The sequence below is a fragment of the Otolemur garnettii genome, unplaced genomic scaffold (assembly GCF_000181295.1).
Source record: "Otolemur garnettii isolate 467f Iridium unplaced genomic scaffold, OtoGar3 scaffold00082, whole genome shotgun sequence".
NCBI classification, from domain to species: domain Eukaryota; kingdom Metazoa; phylum Chordata; class Mammalia; order Primates; family Galagidae; genus Otolemur; species Otolemur garnettii.
Window position 1 is genome coordinate 4,009,186 of NW_003852477.1, and position 17,523 is coordinate 4,026,708.

Consider the following 17,523-nt stretch of genomic DNA (forward strand, 5'->3'; position numbering starts at 1 on the left):
ACATACATTTATACATGTTAAGTTTTACTATCTTGTGAAAGTTTGTTAAAACATACCCAGAATTTACTTAAAAGAGATCTTTGTTGTTACATGAAAACATTAAGAGGTTTGTGTAATATAGACAGCAAGTATTCAAAATGAATATATGGAATAAATGTTTTTACCCTAAGTAAGCCTTGATATTTTATACTTTTAATTGAAAAGTCATTGAACAAAATAGAATCCTAAGGATCAATCATGGGAATATCATACAAATGTAAGGGTTAAAGAAGGTCATATGTACCAGACACAGGTTGAAGGAACAGAATGGGTTTGTTAGTTTTATCCCAAATAAAAGGCGCTTGTGGGCAAAAGCTCTGCCATCGGTACACATGGGCAGATGTTTCCATATCCAGCCATTCCCAGATTTTACTGACAAGCCCCTTTTCCACAGGTTCCCTGCTGACAAGGTTTCCCCAGCAACAGAAGTTTGACATCATTGCTCCCAGAATGGAAGAATCAGAGTGCTCCAGATTTGGGTCCAGGATGGACCTTTAGGTTTGATCCAACCAGTACAACCAGCCTCTTTGGATCCTGGAGTAGACCAAACACCAATGGTACCACAGGCTCTGTGCCCAGGAAGTAGGAGCCAGGTCCAGAAGGAAGAAAAGAGGCCACTACCTTTCTAGAATGAGGCTGTTTACACTGCAGTATCATAAAACACCTTTTTGTAAAGGCCAGAAAACATGGCTGTGCTGCCTGAAGAATGCAGAAGAACCTGCATGTACCAGGTGAACTCAAAGGCTTTCTCCTGAACACAACAATGGATTTACCTGGTGTTCTCCTCCACTACCACTTTTTTTTTTTTTGGTAGAGACAAAGTCTCACCCTATTGCCCTTGGTAGAGTGCCGTGGCATCACACAGCTCACAGCAACCTCCAACTCCTGGGCCTAGGTGATTCTCCTGCCTCAGCCTCCCAAGTAGCTGGGACCACAGGTGCCTGCCACAATGCCCAGCTATTTTTTTTTTTTCAGTTTGGCTAGAGCTGGGTTTGAACCCACCACCCTTGGTATATGGGGCCAGCGCCCCATCAGCTGAGCCACAGGCGCCGCCCCTCCACTACCACTTTTGATCCTTATAACAGCATGCTAGAGAAGCAGATCAATGTTATCACCATTTCCCAAATGAGGACACTGAAGCCAGATGGACAGTGACTTGTCCACTGTTACCCAGGACTGAGTAGAAGGGCCAAACCAATCTCCAGGTCAGCTGGCCACCTATCCCTGTCTCATCTCTCAAGGGCACATCTACTTTCTCTTCTTCCACCACTAACTCACAGCATACAGTGGTGGTTCCCCAGACCTGTGCAGGATTCCTGCAGGAACATTTGGAAGGTGAGCAACATCTGAACACGAGAGATTTGCCAAGCAAATCTAACAGCCATAAGCACTCCAAACCTGCCTATCCTCACTTGTGCTACACTGTGCAAGCAGGCAGCAAGTTCTCTGAGGACCACTGTCCTGCATGTTACAAGTGGTCAACTCCATCAAGGAGCAGCCAATGGCAGCCCTGGATGAACCTGCAGCACGCAGCCCCTGCATGCTAAGGACAGCTGCTGTTATCTAGCAGAGAGAGCCCCCACCTTTGCTCCCTACCTGTCCTCTGCTTCCCACACCCCAAACAGCTGGCCTTGTTACTGTTGTCTTTGACTTTGAATAGTGCTCACCACCAAAGTGCTCCTCCTCTCTGAGACCTAATTCCAGGGCAGGGTTGGGCCTCAGTGCAATCTGTCCCACTCTGAAGCTCCTGGACCCACTCTAATGAAAACTAAAGGTAGCTTCTCCATTCCTCCAGAGACACCAGTTTCAGCCTCTGTCCCCAGGGCTGGAATGTGTAGGGTGGAGGTGGAAAGAGGTAGGAGAGTTGTAGAACGGGAGCACCTAAGAAAGAGAGAGGAGCTCAAGATGAGGTTTGACCAAAATGACTAAATGTTCTAATGTCAGCACTCCTCCTGATACTCTTTTGAGCACCCCTCAAAGGACTTTAAAATGTTGGACTTTGGTTCACAATGCATTTCAAAGAGTTCACAGAAAGCAGGGATAAAAAACTGGGAGCCTATCGTAACATTTCTTCTGCTGTGGGCAGCGGAGCATCTGGCACTGACAGAGAATGTGCCCCCAGGTGTCCTCACCCAGAAAAGGAAGGCCAGGTGTAGTCCTCGTCACAATAAGGCTAACCTAGGGAAAAGAGTGCCAGAATTTCCATGGTCCTTCAGCGGAATACTTAGGGAAGGGGAAACATTTTGGGCTTTGGTTCCTTGGCTGGGAAACCCCACCTAAGTGAAATGAGCTGCATTCCCCCCACCCCCGTATAGCAGATGGGACCTAACATACTCTGATGCCCAACATCTTGCAGCATTTGATAAGCAGCAAGTACCCTACCTTTAAAGTTCTGTTTTCAATATTGTTTCATCTATTTCCAGATCTAGCATTGTGAGGTCAGTTTGGCACAAAGCATTTAACCACTGAGAAAACAAAGGTGCTAGAACAACAGTGGCTATATGGTAAAGATGACTCTTGGGATTTGGAACCAGTTTTCTGACATCAAGGATCACAAAACAAGCTATAAACCTCCAACCCTGAACCAAACTAATCCCGAGTCTGGGATTTCCCATGAATGAAATCACCAGAATTTCTTTTTTCTTTTTTTTTTGCAGTTTTGGCCAGGGCTAGGCTTGAACCCACCACCCCCAGTATATGGGGCCGGCGTCCTACTCCTTGAGCCACAGGCACTGCCCCAGAACTTCTTTCCTATCATCAATCTTTTCCTCTAGTAAACTGAGGCTTCCTTTAGTAGATTTTCAGTTAAACACTGTTTTTGTAGTCATTATCTGCTCCACTCTTCTAGTGCACCTTTTTTATTTGTGTGCAAAAGTCAATTTCAAACCCCATGTAGATGTTAACTCATTAAGACCACATTTAACCAAACGTGAATAATATCTCCATTAGGGCCTCAGTAGGCAAGAAACATTCACCACAAAGAACTCATCTTCAAGGACTGTTTCTTTACTTCTTTCTGAGTGTGGATCATGGGCTTAGACCTCCAGAATCTGGAGAACAGGACATCAATAAAACACAGGCTTAAAAAGAAAACAATACATTTTTAAGCTGTTCTTATCAACTTATAGAGCTTTTTATGTCTCTAATTTAAAAGGATTTTTCTCCCCTCCTTGGCTTCCCATTCTATTCTACCATCTCTCCAAAACTGTATTCTAGAAAGACTAAAAATTCACCTGCCAGGTGTGCAAAAAATTATGCAACTGAGAAATCAATGGAAAGACAACTTTGGAGTTTATATCTGAGGATACCGCCATTTTCATCTCCAGATATTTAGTTAAAAATAGAAAATTCTATTATAAAAAAATAGAAAGTTACTATAGCAACTATCTTCCCAACATAGTTTCCAGTCATATAAACTTGTTTTTCTTAAAATGACACCAAGGTAGCTCGATAATAATACAATACCTGTGGTAACCAAATAAAAACTAAATATTCTAAAACTATATTCATGCTTTCCCCACCTACTCAATAACTTTTGCAATCGTTTTCCACTTTAATTTACCAAGACCACATAACTCAACCCAAAGTACTCCATGCAACTGTGTTTGCACTAATCAGATTCCAGACTTCTACCAAAAACAATCCAAAGGGCAAACTCCCAAAATGGCCTCCTGAGAGGTACCAGACAACCAGGCTGAAAATTTTGGAGGCCTAAGGGATCTTATTCAGAACCATATTTTGGAAAACTATGATCAATTTTTTGACAATGAAAGAAAGTAACTTTCCAGAGCACATGTTAATTATGTCTTTATAAAGCTTTAAAAAGTTAACATCTACTTAACTCTTATTCATAAAATTAGTCCCTAACGCTAATTACAATTATTAGAAAAGATGTACAGGAGTAATTAAATAGGGAGGCCCTCTGGGAACAGGTACATGGGACAAAGTACTCATCATCCTTATAACGAAATTCAACCATGTTGAAAAGGCTGCTAATACCTCTCCCAAGCAAGTCTGTGATAAGCCACTGAATCTGTGTCATCAGTCTACTCCAGTTTGTGGCCGACTACAAGGAATCCTGAAATTCTTATTTCTGCTCATGTCTATAAGCTTACAATATAGGACCACTGGTTATTCAATTAATTTTTTAAAACTTCAGATATACCCTGAATAAATAAGAAACATTTCTGTATCTACACAGTACCACCACCATAAAAATGTTATATATATAAATTAAATAAACTCAGATTTCTTAACTAGTTTTTCAGCTTAAATTTGTCCTCATCTTAAATGAAATTCACTTTATATCCAAAATATATTTAAATATTCCAAAAGTATATCAAAAAATGTAAACAAAATTTATATAGCTTATATTTATGGGCCATATTTTTAAGTGTTTTTTAATTCGCCCTATCCTTACTTTCTTTAAAAAAAAAAGTCAGACTGAAAAACTGATTTGGATTTTAAAGTGGTTCCTCGGAGACAAGGGCCAATTACTAAAACCAGTATTACTGAATCTAGCCATTTATTGCATTATTCAATTTAAAATATCAAAATATTTCCATTTTGATCTTCTAATAAAGCTCTTTCTGGATAAGCCCCTAGATTCTGCTATCCTAAATGAGTTGAATTGGAGACTCCACAGTAACACTCAACACAAAACCAAGACTAGGTGTCAATAGACCTCATGACTTCCACTGCAACTGTCAAAAATTCCCAATTCTTGGTTTGTCCGTCCAGTTTTGTTGAAAAAAACTCCAAGGATGGAAACTTGAGGTAAAGTAGAGAAGCAGAAATGGAAACCTACATGGATCCTCAAAAGAAAACAAAAAAATCCATTCATCACACAGTGTCATCTTCACACTCCATAGTCAGACTGCTTCTCCTGAAGCTGCCTTGTCAGTATCTGATATGAAGACAGAAAAGCCACTCCTATGTGGAAAAGGATTTGCCAGAGGTTCCTCAGCCCGTGCAGGTACATGTTGCCCAGGCAAATAAAGAGCAGCATCAGCACCACCTTCACAGTCCTGGCTGGACTATAGAACAGGTACAAATAACACTGCAATGAGACCGCAAGAGGATGTCCAATCAGACACAACAAAGTGGTCACAAGGTCAGAGCAAGATTCACCTCCCAGAGCTGCCACAAACAGCATCATTTCCCTCACATTAGCTTATTAAATTGTCTTTATTACGATGAAGCTTAGGCCTACTGGTCAGGCTGCTGTTAATTACTGGATGACAATAGGTGTCGCAAAAAGAACTAGTATGTGGCATGTTTGAAAGTTTAAGAAATATAGACAGAAATTCCCACACTATGGACTGTAGAAAAAGAGGAGTACAGGGTTTGGGGCAGACAGCTAGGCCAGGAGACTTTAACAAGACTGACTGGCCTCTCAGTGAAATTCTCCTTCAGGAAGCCCTGACAGGAAAGCAAACCAGTGAAAGAAAGCTGTGGTTTCACTACTTTGCTTTCTCCTGAGTCATAAGTACATTGAGTTCCATTGTTCCCTTGGGTACTCTCTTTAATCACGTCTTTGAAAGCATCTCTTAGTCAGCGAATGGTCTCACAAACTGGTACTTTGTGCAGGGCTATCACATAGAAAAGAGGTCATTCTTGTTCTACAAAAAGTGGAAACAGCACTTGGGTTCAATGTTTTAAAAAAAAAGTGCAATCTTAGAATGCAGAACAATCGAACAACAACTGAGCTCAAGCTACAGTGGAGGGAGCTATCCAAGTAGGGAGGGAGGTAGGACTATAAGATCCCTGCATCCCTGAAACACAGCTCTAGGAAACTGCTACTGCCATGTTCAAAGCTTTGGGGACTACTTTTCTAAAAAATGAGTGCATTTTCAATCTTGGGTTGAAAATATCTTTTTCTATAATCAGGTAATTCTTAAAAAGAAACCATTCTAGGAAATATGCAGAAGAGAGAAGTGCCCTGAGAACAGAAATTTTAATTTAAAAATAAGCTTATGCATGTAGAGAAAGTACTAAAATCCTAGCCCATGTGGAAGACAAGGAAGGATAATTAGGGAGAGATTCTTATTAAAATTAACTCTATCTATGAGGAATTCAAAAGCTCCTCTTTATGCTACCCATTAGTACACAGGGTATTTGAAAATAACTAAATAATAATCAAAGCTCTCTAATTAATTCCGAAGGGGCAGATTTTAATCAGAAGTATTACCATAAAAACCCAAAATTTTTTGACCTACTTCTTTATTTTAAATAGCACATACACACAGATGTTACTCTTGTTATTGTTAGGCTAGTCCAAGTGCAGAAAAAGACACTTCTGCACTTGGACTAGGCTAACAATAAGCCTAAGGCAACATCCTACTTCATGCTAGTCAGGCCCAATCCAGTCCCCACTGCAATCTCATCTTTCCTTTTGGGGGAGTCAAATCCAAACTCCTGTTCCTGTTCTGCTGCTTAGTGACCCTGTGGTTTTCCCTTTTTGAACCCAAAGTTCTTCCTCTGTAAAATGAGAGGACTGGAAAGACGAACATAAGGTCTTTACACTAAGGGCTTGGTACTGTCCCTGATTTGAACCAAGACTTCAGTGAAACAAAAACGGGATCTAAAATTTGCTGATTAAAAAGGGAAGAAAGGCTCGGCGCCTGTGGCTCAAGTGGCTAAGGCGCCAGCCATGTACACCCAAGGTGACAGGTTCGAATCCAGCCGGGGCCCGCCAAACAACAATGACGGCTGCAACCAAAAAATAGCCGGGCATTGTGGCGGGCACCTGTGGTCCCAGCTACTTGGGAGGCTGAGGCAGGAGACTCGCTTGAGCCCAGGAGTTGGAGGTTGCTGTGAGCTGTGATGCCATGGCACTGTACCTAGGGAGACAGCTTGAGGCTCTGTCTCAAAAAAAAAAAAAAAAAAGGGAAGAAAAAGTATCTAATGTACTCGTCCTACTATGAAATCCAATTATAGCCCAAGAAGAGGAAAAGGGGGGGGAGGGGAGGGAGGAGGATGGGTGGAGAGAGTAATTGGTGGGACCACACCTACAGTGCATCTTACAAGGGTACATGAGAAATTTACTATGTATAGAATATAAATGTCTTAACACAATAAACTAAGAAAATGCCATGAAGGCTATGTTAACCAGTTTGATGAAAATATTTCAAATTGTATATAAAACCAGCACATTGTACCCCATAATTGCATTAATGTACACAGCTATGATTTAATGAAAAAATAAACAAATAAAATGTAATGATAGTTTCAACAGAAGGACAAAATAAGGCCATGTTTAACCCATTACCAAAATATCAATGTTTCACCCACCTGGAAAATGCAGGCTACAAAAGGAATAAGAAAAGCCAGAATGTTTCCAATTTCTTCATGAGCAACCTAAAACAAATATGAAGAACACAAGGAAAGGTTTCAGAGAGAAAAGGAAACGTGGTAAGATGAAGCATTTTACTCCTCAGTTCTGACTGGGAGAGACAAAAGTCCCTGTTTATGCAATCAGGTAAGGGTTAGCATACAACCACTGTCAACGGCTTGGACACACCATAAACACTCCTGTCCCCATGTGTCTGGGCTAAGTCATCACCTAGAATCAGCCCCCAACCACTCAAAATACAACTCAGCTGTCAATACCAAGCTTTCTTTAATTCCTCTTACACCCAGGCACTGCTACCTCCTTAGTGCTGCTACCACACTCTAATTTGTGACAGAAAGTCCCCAAGGCAAGGATCCTGTTTTAACCATCTTCTTGGCCAAGTACCTATTCTAGTATGTACAAACAGATAGCTGGTAAATACACATATCAGGTTATGAGTAATCATAAACAGTAAGAGTGGAGACCACATGGCACATTGGTCAAAGACACAATGTGTGGTAATAGGCAGTTACCACTCCTATAACACATGTCTGCTGCCATTCTCCAAAGAGGTCACTCTACATCAGTCTCCTGGGTTCAACATCAGTCAAGTTTCAGACTTTAGCCACCACATGCATGGATATGAACATTAGTAATATCTACTTGTTTATGCTAATAATGGTCCTATACCTTTTTAAAGTATTTGAAGTACTTCAAAATTAAAAAAAAACTATTTTAAGGAAAAGCACTGGAGCAACACTCGTAGCTCAGTCAATAGGGCACTAGCCACATTCATCAAGGCTGGTAGGTTTGAGCCTGGCCTAGGTCTGCTGCAACAATGACAACTGCAATCAAAAAAAAAAAAAAATAGCCAGGTGTTGTGGTGGATGTCTGTAGTCCCAGCTACTTGGGCGGCTGAGGCAAGAGAACTGCTTAAGCCCAAGAGTTTGAGGTCACTGTGAGCTGTGATGCCATAGCACTCTACTAAGGGCAACATAGTGAGACTCTGCCTTAAAAAAAAAAAAAGAAAAGAAAAAGCACTGGAAGAGAAAGTTGCTTTGAGATGAGCTGGCCAACAAAGGAAATTCCTACTGAAATAGTTCTTTGACAAAGACACAGGGTGGCACCTGCACAGGAGGATGACATCTACATTACACCAATCAGACTATGAGCCACCCTTCTCCCAGGGAAAAAGAGCCTGAACTTTAAAGTCTGAGAATCAAACTTTTGCCCTGGGGTAAATAATCCAGCCCCTGGAGTGAATCCTGGGGTCAAAAGGCACAGGACAGTCTAATGTCTTGCAGCAAACTGTCCATTTCTTACCAGCAACCCACAGGCTCTTTGGCTTCTTAGGACAACAGACACAAAAGAGCAACTTTCGTATTTGTTCAATTTACTACAAAGAATAAAATTTTAGGCCGGGTACAGTGGCTCACCACTGTAATCCTAGCACTCTGGGAGGACAAGGCAGCTGGAATGCTTGAGCTCAAGAGTCTGATACCACCCTGAGCCAGAGCAAGACCCTGTCTCTACTAAAAATAGAAAAAAACCCAAAAACTAAAACCAAAACAGCTGGATGTTGTTGTAGGTATCTGTAGTCCCACCTACTTGGGAGGCTAAGGCAAAAGGATCTTTCAAACCCTAGAGTTTGAGGTTGCTGTGAGCTCTGACACCACGGCACTTTACCCAGGATGACAGAGTGCAATTCTGTCTCAAAAAAAAACAAATGAATAAAAAATTTCAAAACCTCAGTACATAATAATAACCTTCTAAATAAAATGTATCCCCATCATTTTTTTCCATATGTCCTTTAAACTGTTTTTTTAAAAAAAGTTACCTGTAAAGAATGTTCTGCAAGGTGAACTCCACGAATAAGATTCAGAGCAGCACACATGATGTTGAGAATGAGGGAGAGGATACCCAGGGCTGTCACTGGTTCCATTCGGAAATTAGGAGCTTCACAATTAAAAAAAATAAGGGTCTAGTGAAAATAATTTCTATATGAAAGAAAAATAAACAAAGACATTAACTAGATCTCCACTAAGGATAGTTTCATTATATTAAACACAGAATTACAAAACATGTTAATTTTAAAAGCAGCAGAAGTTAGAGAGAAAAAAAGCAAAAAATGAAAGACAGAATGGATCTGGGGATCTGAGGTGAGTTTCTTCCAGAAAGGCCCTTCTCTGAGCAAGCAATGGTTTTTCAGCGCTATCTAAAGCAGATGTGCTCAATCAGGGGCAATTTCCTGCTTGCCCCCACCCCCCATGGATAGATGGCAATGTCTGGAAACATTTTTGGTAGTCACAACTAAAGACAAGACGCTACTAGCATCTAGTGGGTGGAGGCAGGAATGCTTCTAAATGTCTTAAAATGCTTAGGATAGCCCCTATAATAAAGAATCACTCATTGCAAAATATCAATAGGGCTTAGGCTGAGAAATCCTGATTTAAGACAATTTCTTATGCTACCAGAGAGGACCATGGGTTTATTTGCAAATTGACTGTCAAACTCTGAAAGCATTTTATACACCTCAAGCCTCAGCTTGTAAAACGATCAATCCACTCTTTTTTTAACAAAGACAATGTGCAATGTCATATGTGCTTCTAGAGAAATTCACAGCAAATGCAATTTTTTAAATTCTAAAATAGTTGGGAAGAGGAGGAAAACATTGATTATTTAGGCTATAAGCTGTTTCTAGAACTACTAAAACAAATGTCCATTCTCTCTTTAAAGATAACTGCTAAAATTGATTCTGGCTCACACTTAAACGGTGTCCGACCCATTTTCTCACTATTCTCTGTAAATTATCCTCTCTCGCCCTTAACATTTCACACACAAACACACACACATGCACACGCAAACGCCTAGCCACTAATCCAAGTTATGCCTATTGTTAGTGCGTTAGAGCTTCCACTGAGCAATTCAAAGTTCCTATTAGAACAGAGTATGCTACCTGTAAAGATTCTAGCCTCAGGACAAGAGGGTGGGTCAAACCACAGTAAAATGTCCTAGAAAGATGGGCAAGTTGACACTTTTCTGGATTTGTTCCTCTTGTCTAAGTGTTTAAAAAACAAAACATAGACATGTATTACAAAGTTATGCCTGTACTCATATATGCCAAGGGAGAAGCTTGTGGTTCAATTACCCAGTCTTTCTTCTACAAAATTAAGTTTTCTCTCAATATAAATTGGAACTTACTGACAAAATAGTCAAACCAGGAATTTATTGGTTAAAACATATTAAAGTGAAACACAAATTAAGCCAAAAACATGAATACTTTAAACATACTACTTTTATAATAAAATTCAAATAATGAGTTTAGTTTAACAAAAATGGTTAAAAGCAAAATAATTAGACTGTTACAGCATAGACAGCTCTATCTTTCAGAGAAAGATTCAGCTCATATGCTATTACAGAATTACTACATTGTAAATATCCCCTTTGATTAAATATTAGTTTAACTGTAAATAACTGTAAACAAGAAATGCAAAACTCCATGCTTCATTATGTGCTAAGCTTTGAGTGGCTAATAGTGTTAATGTCAGACAAAGTCATGGAATGCCAGGACGCTGTGATCACCCAAATTAACAGCTTTTTCTTCAGATGAAGACTCTAAAATACAAGGGCAGAGGGAGCTCCTCTGGTCTCAGGGACAGCCAGATAATGGGAGTAATACCTCTGGCCCCTGCCCAAACACTCTCATCCTCCCAGCCCACCAAGTAGGGGTTTCTCAGTGAAGATGTGAAATGTTTCACTAAGTGATAAGATGAAATAAGGATTGTCAAAAATATCTATCCGTAAGATACACAAATGTGTATAATTCGGTAAGTGACTTCCAATAAAAAAGAATGAACCTCCTTTTCAACATTTCAGCTTGTAAACTTCACACTGGTTATGAAAACAACCTGCCAAGTCAGTCGCTCTTCAACTCCTGAATTTCATCACAGGCCTGGCGCAATGGCTCACACCTGTAATCCTAGCACTCTCAGAAGCTGAGGCAGGTGGACTGCTTGAACTCAAGAGTTCGAGACCAGCCTGAGCAAAAAGCGAGACACTGTCTCTACTAAAAATAGAAAAACTGAGGCAAGAGGATCACTTGAGCCCAAGAGTTGGAGGTTGCTATGAGCTTTGACACCATAGCACTCTATCCAGGGTGACAGCTTGAGACTTTGTCTCAAAACAACAACAACAACAAAAAAAAAAAACCAGCCTCCCCTCAAACCAACAGATGTCATAAAATCAAGTTTTTTATAACAGCCATATAGAAACATGATTGGTCCATATTTTTTCCAACATATTTTATACCCTTCCCCACAAAAAACCCTCTAGTAAAAATATCAACTCCCACTTGAAATACATAACATCACTTTATATTCATCAACATCAGAGGATAACAAGCCACTTACCAGGCTCTAAGTGCATCGGTGTGTGACCGTTCATCATCCCATTTGCCACGTCTGTGTCTTCCAGAGTGAGAACCACTGGAGGCTGGAATTGGAGCTCCTCTTGAATTTTTTCCAAGCTGTTCTTCATCTGAGAAGAACTTACATAGTTAAAATGCCACTTTATTTTCTGGATGATGCTGTCTGGAAAGAGAAAGCAACCTGAGTTGAGCATTTTCATCAGCAGGGATGCTGTAAGACAATATGTGCAAAATTACATTCACTTTTTTGTAAGAGACAGAAGCTTGCACTGTTGCACAGGCTGGAGTGCAGTGATATGATTACAGCGCACTGCAGTCTCAAATTGTTGCCTGGGTCTCCAGAGTAGCTGGGATTATAGGCACACACCACCACGCCTAGCTGATTTACTTCATTTTTCATAAAGATGAGATCTCACATATGCTGCCCAGGCTGGCCCTGAACTCCAGATCTAAAGTGATCCTCCCGTCTTAGCCTCCCGAAGTGCTGGGATTAGGATGTGAGCCACTGCACCCTGTTCAACTTTTCTTTTTTTTTTGTTTTGAGACAGAGTCTCACTTTGTTGCCCTCAGTAGAGTGCTGTGGTGTCACAGTTCATAGCAACCTCAACTCTTGGGCTCAAGTGATTCTCTTGCCTCAGCCTCCCAAGTATCTGGGACTATAGACCCCACCACAACGCCCAGCTAATTTTTCTATTTTTAGTAGAGACAAGAGTCTTGCTCTTGCTCAGGCTGGTCTTGAACTCCTGAGCTCAAGCAATCCACCCACTTCAGCCTCCCGGAGTGCTAGGATTGCAGGCATGAGCCACCACGCCCAGCCTCCATCACCAAATTTTAACAAGCTTTTGAAGTTTCATAAATATTGGCAAAGCCAAATCATATAATTCTAATATCACTGTACTTGACTCATTCTACTCCCACTCAGTGATGAGCAAACATGATGCTCAGGAAGGGTCTCCTGTCAGATTAAGCATGCTGCTTTAGAAGGAATACATGCAGAGGTGACGGGGGAGAATAACACAGGTCCACCCAGCCCCAAACTGATTTGCAGCCAAAGGATGCTGCGGCCGTGGTCTGCTTTGAACTAGAATGCCCTCATCATAGGAAGAAGTGGGGCTAAGAGTACCAGTCTGACTAAGGCCTCACCTGGAGATCCAGGGCCAGAACTCTCAGTCTATGACACATCTACCAAGCAGGGGCCTGCATACCAGGGAGTTCCCCAGCACCTTCAGGTGACACTGAAAGAGGGTGCTGTCCCCACTCCTGATGGGCCAGACAGTAGAACACATGAGGGAATCTGAGGGCTAAGATAGAAGTAGCCAGAAAGCTTACATGGAAACACTTTCAGTGGCTGGTCCTGCCCCTGACTGTACCCAATGCTGCAAGACCCTTGTTTAAGAACATCACAGAGACAGCAGCTGTTTATGCAGAGACCATAGGATGTTTTCCAATTCCCACCTCTACTCCCATTTGCCCAAGAGCTCAAAATGAACCACACCTGACAAAAACAAAGCAGACACTATGATTATCATGTGGTATCCCAAAGCCCCTGAGCTTCTATGAAGCCTTTCTGGCAGAACCTAAAAAAGATGTATCCTCTTCCAGAGTAAACCTCCGAGTGAAGGACCAGTCTTTTCTTATTTCCAAATCACTACAGGCTGATACTTTTTTTTCCCTTTTTTTTTTTTTTTTGAGACAGAGTCTTACTCTTTCATTCTGGATAGAATGCCGCGCCATCATAGCTCATAGCAACCTCAAACTCTTGGGCTCAAGCAATTCTCTTGCCTCAGCCTCCCAAGCAGCTAGGATGATAGGCACCCACCATAATGCCTGAGTATTTTTAGAGATGAAGTCTCACTCTGGCTCAGACTGGTCTCAAACCCATGAGCTCAGGCAAACCACCCCTCTCAGTCTCCCAAGTGCTAGGATTACAGGTGTGAGCCACCACACCTGGCCCTATGATAAGAATTTGTAAACACCGTTTCTCACTTTCGATACTTACCTCATGATGAAAGAACATCCTTTAAATAGTACTGCTCTATTAGGCAGAGCAGGGGTCAGCAAACTTTCCTTAAAGTGCCAAATAGTAGATATTTCAGGCTGGTGGGCTACACGATCTCTGTTATAACAACTCAACTCTGCTGTCACAGAGCAAAAGTAGCCACAGACAACATGCAAAAGAATGAGCATGGCCGTGTTCCATTTTATTTCCAAACCAGGTAACTGGCCTATGAGCCACATTTTGCTGACCCCAGCTTCAGAGGGCTGTGGAGAATCCCCTCCACAGGTGTTACCCTTCTTCCACCCTGCCCCCAGGCTCTGGAGAGATGAAAAGCCTAAGGGTTAAACCTCAGTGCTTTCAGGCCACTTCAACTGCTGTGAAATCTCATGGTACAAGGCTGTTCTTCACTGACATATCGCAACTCCAATGATTTTCCTGATGGTCAAACCCAAACCTAAGCTGCAAGTTCTACATATACACCACTATAGGAAAGAACAATAAATATGAAAGAAGGTTACAAACCAAACTCGAGAAAAGCATATGGCCTGCAGGCTAGGCCAATGCAGGTGGTGTCATAAGAAGCTGTGAATTCCCACCACAGGGTCTCCAGGAAGCAGAAGGCCATGGCTGCTGGACACTGGTGGGAGCAGATAGCCATGCAGGCCACATCCCCTGAAGAAGAAAAACTGAAACAAAAAGATGACATCTTATTACCAGGAAACAGACCCATGGATTCCCATCACACACCCAGATACAACCTTGCCTCAATTCTGCACTTGCTTGGCTTTAACAGTCCTATAGCTGTTCGTTGCACATATATTGTCTCTTTTGCTAGACCTATTTCCTGAGACTGTGTCCTTCCTATACTTCCTTTAAAATGCCTAGTAGCATTAGTCACTGATGGATGCATGTTCTACTAGGGGGAATTAGCCTCAGGCTTCTCTCTACCTATTGAGAAAAATGTTTTTCTTCTGTAATCCACATAAGTAGATTTTTCTGATGTTACATCATCGTGGCATCTTAAAATAAGACCTTATTGGATTTCACACCTGTTGGATATGTTCACATACACACAACTGTTGCATTTAGTTTATTAATGTTTTACTTATGACTTCTGTGTCTATGCAAAATAGGACTGGTGTATAATTTTCCTTTCTTATACTATCTTTATCAGGTCGTGCTGTTAAGGTTATTCTGATCTCATTAAATAAATGCAAGACTTTTTTTTCCCTTTCTACTCTAGTTCACCTGTTAGTGGTCCCTATCAATTCTACTCACTGTGGAATATCTCCTCTCACGTTTCAGCATTTTTTTACTAAGCTCATCACTGTGGGACTTTTTTTTAAAGAATCCCTTGAGCCCAAGTTGTGGCACACTTCTTCCAGAGTGGTTCTGCATCCACACCGGCCAGCTACCCCAGCAGTGCTATTGGTCTGGAACCAATATTGTTGTTTGAACCCTGACTTAGGAATTCCTAGACCTTGGGGAATATAAACTCACAAGGTACCAAAATGGTGTCTCAATTTCTTTAGTGAAATTTTATTTTCATTCCTGTCAAGATCTAAGTAGAGATGAATGGGTGGTCTATCCTGAATTGGCAGACAGACTATCTCTCACCTATCATCATTGCATTGGGTTTATAGCCTGACAAGAGCCTTTCCATTATGCAAGGGTATCACTCTGATACTCCACCCATAAAAGCTCAAACCAAGCCTCAAGTTGACTACGACTAATGCCCTAGAAGCCTTAGTGTCAGCTCACATACTTACTACCTTTATATTCTGCTCCCCCTTCATTTCTGGCAGCTTGGTTTCTTTCTTTCAAGCTCAAATATAATTGATGGTTTCTTGGTTTCTTTCTTTCAAGCTCAGCTATAATTTTTGGTATATATCAAGCTCAACCATATATCTGAAGTAATTTTTGGTATATATTTACCCCCATTTCTGAGTGTTTCTGGCAGCAGGGTTTTTAGGTTATATTTTACCATCTTTTTGTAACGGGAACTCTCTCTATAAAAACTTTTTCAATGTATAAAAAAGGACTATTCTCCTCCTTATGAAAGGAACCCTTCAGAAGGACCTAGGCCACTCTACAATAGAAATGTTTATATATGAAAAAGAACCCATGATGCGGGCTGAATGGGTACCTAAAGAAAGATTTAATGAAGTCCTAACTCCCAATACCTGTAAATATGACCTTATTCGGAAATAGAATGCAGATATAATCAAGATAAATGTGAAATACTCTAAATACTGTATAAAATGAAAATACTGGATTAGGGTGGGCCAAGACTGGCATCCTTATGACAGGGAAATTTGGACAAAGAGGCAGAGAGGAGGTCATGTGACCATGGAGGCAGAGACTAGAGTAATTTGTCTATGAACCAACCACTACTAGAAGTAGTAGAAGTATAGGAAGGATTCTTCCCTAAAGATTGCCAAGGGAGCGTGGCCCTGCCCAGATTTCAGACTTCTGGCCTTCAGAACTATGAGAAAATAAATTTTTGTTGTTTGAAGCCAGTCTGTGGTAACTTCTAAGTCCTAGGAAACTAATACAGCTCTTTTACAATAAAAAGCTATGGTACTGCTCAACTATAAGAAAAGAAAATAATGGTACATATTTAGAAACTCAGACTCCTCTATGAAAAATAATGGTTCATATTTAATTCAAATTACAAACTAGCAGAACATTTCATATTTCTTTTTCAAAAAACTGCTGAATCTCCAAGACTTAATTCTGAAGTCTTAGACTTCTTTTTTCTGTGAAAAATAACCTTTGACAGAGAAAAGGTTTCTTATTGGAAGTACAGCACAAGTTAGTCACAGCACAGTGAGGAAGAGACCACCAGGGGGCTGGGTTCAGGCACTCAGAGAAAGCAGTTGCAAATGTGGGCAAAGGCAGCTCAGCTTTTGCTCCTGAACACTCAGAGCCTGCACCACAGGGTGACAGCTACTTGTGCCTGCCATCTGGCACCCCCTTCAGGCCACAGCCCTTCTTCTCTGTCTGACAGGATGCTAGGCCTAGACTTTTCCTTTTGTTTTTGCAACTCTGAGACTGAATTCCGACAAACGTACCTCAACTTACCAAACCAAGTCAACTAAAAATTTACTATTCAAGGAGAGTAAAAGGGGCTTGATAAATGTCTAAATACTAGAAAACAAAGATGTGAAATACATGACAAGCCATTTTGATATTTTAAAATCTGCCTTGCTCCTGATTCCACCACAGAATGATCAGCTTCTTACTTTAAGTCCCAGAATAAAAAGTCATTTTATAAACAAGAACCAGACTTGGTACCTAATTGCCTACATTCAACTCTTGGGTCTACTACCACTTACGAACAATTAACCTTTGTCAAGTTGCCTCACCTCAGTTTCCTCCTCTGTAAAACAGGTGTAAAACTATTACCTACCTCATAAGCTACGTAACACAGAGAATAGTGCCTGGCATATAGAAAACAGTTGGTAATATGAGCTATTATTACTATGGTTATTATAATAGCTTGGTTCCTACTTACACTGGAACATCTGCATCACTGTATTATAACCAGTTATATATTTCTCTTGTTGCCTCATTAGACTCTAAGTCCCTTGAAAAGACCTACCATCATTAATTTTTCAATCCCCTGCTCTTGTCACATAATAAAAATTTAAAGTGAAAATTAAAAAGTAAAAAAAGTTAAAAAATTTAAAAGCAAAAACTGAAGGCAAGAGTCACAAATGAAGC

The 17,523-nt window shown here is 40.9% G+C and overlaps 1 protein-coding gene across 1 annotated transcript in view; it reads right to left on the reverse strand.

The window, feature by feature from the left end:
- Positions 1 to 4,547: 4,547 nt before the first annotated feature.
- SEC22C (SEC22 homolog C, vesicle trafficking protein) overlaps positions 4,548 to 17,523 on the reverse strand; it is a 14,142-nt gene continuing 1,166 nt past the window's right edge. Inside the window, exons 2-6 of the mRNA XM_012808068.2 lie at positions 14,320 to 14,483; positions 11,782 to 11,961; positions 9,210 to 9,328; positions 7,333 to 7,398; positions 4,548 to 5,098 (exon numbers count right to left, since the gene is read on the reverse strand). Of these exons, the coding sequence (XP_012663522.1) occupies positions 4,898 to 5,098; positions 7,333 to 7,398; positions 9,210 to 9,328; positions 11,782 to 11,961; positions 14,320 to 14,483 (730 nt within the window). The 3' untranslated portion in view covers positions 4,548 to 4,897. The remainder of the gene's footprint in view (positions 5,099 to 7,332; positions 7,399 to 9,209; positions 9,329 to 11,781; positions 11,962 to 14,319; positions 14,484 to 17,523) is intronic.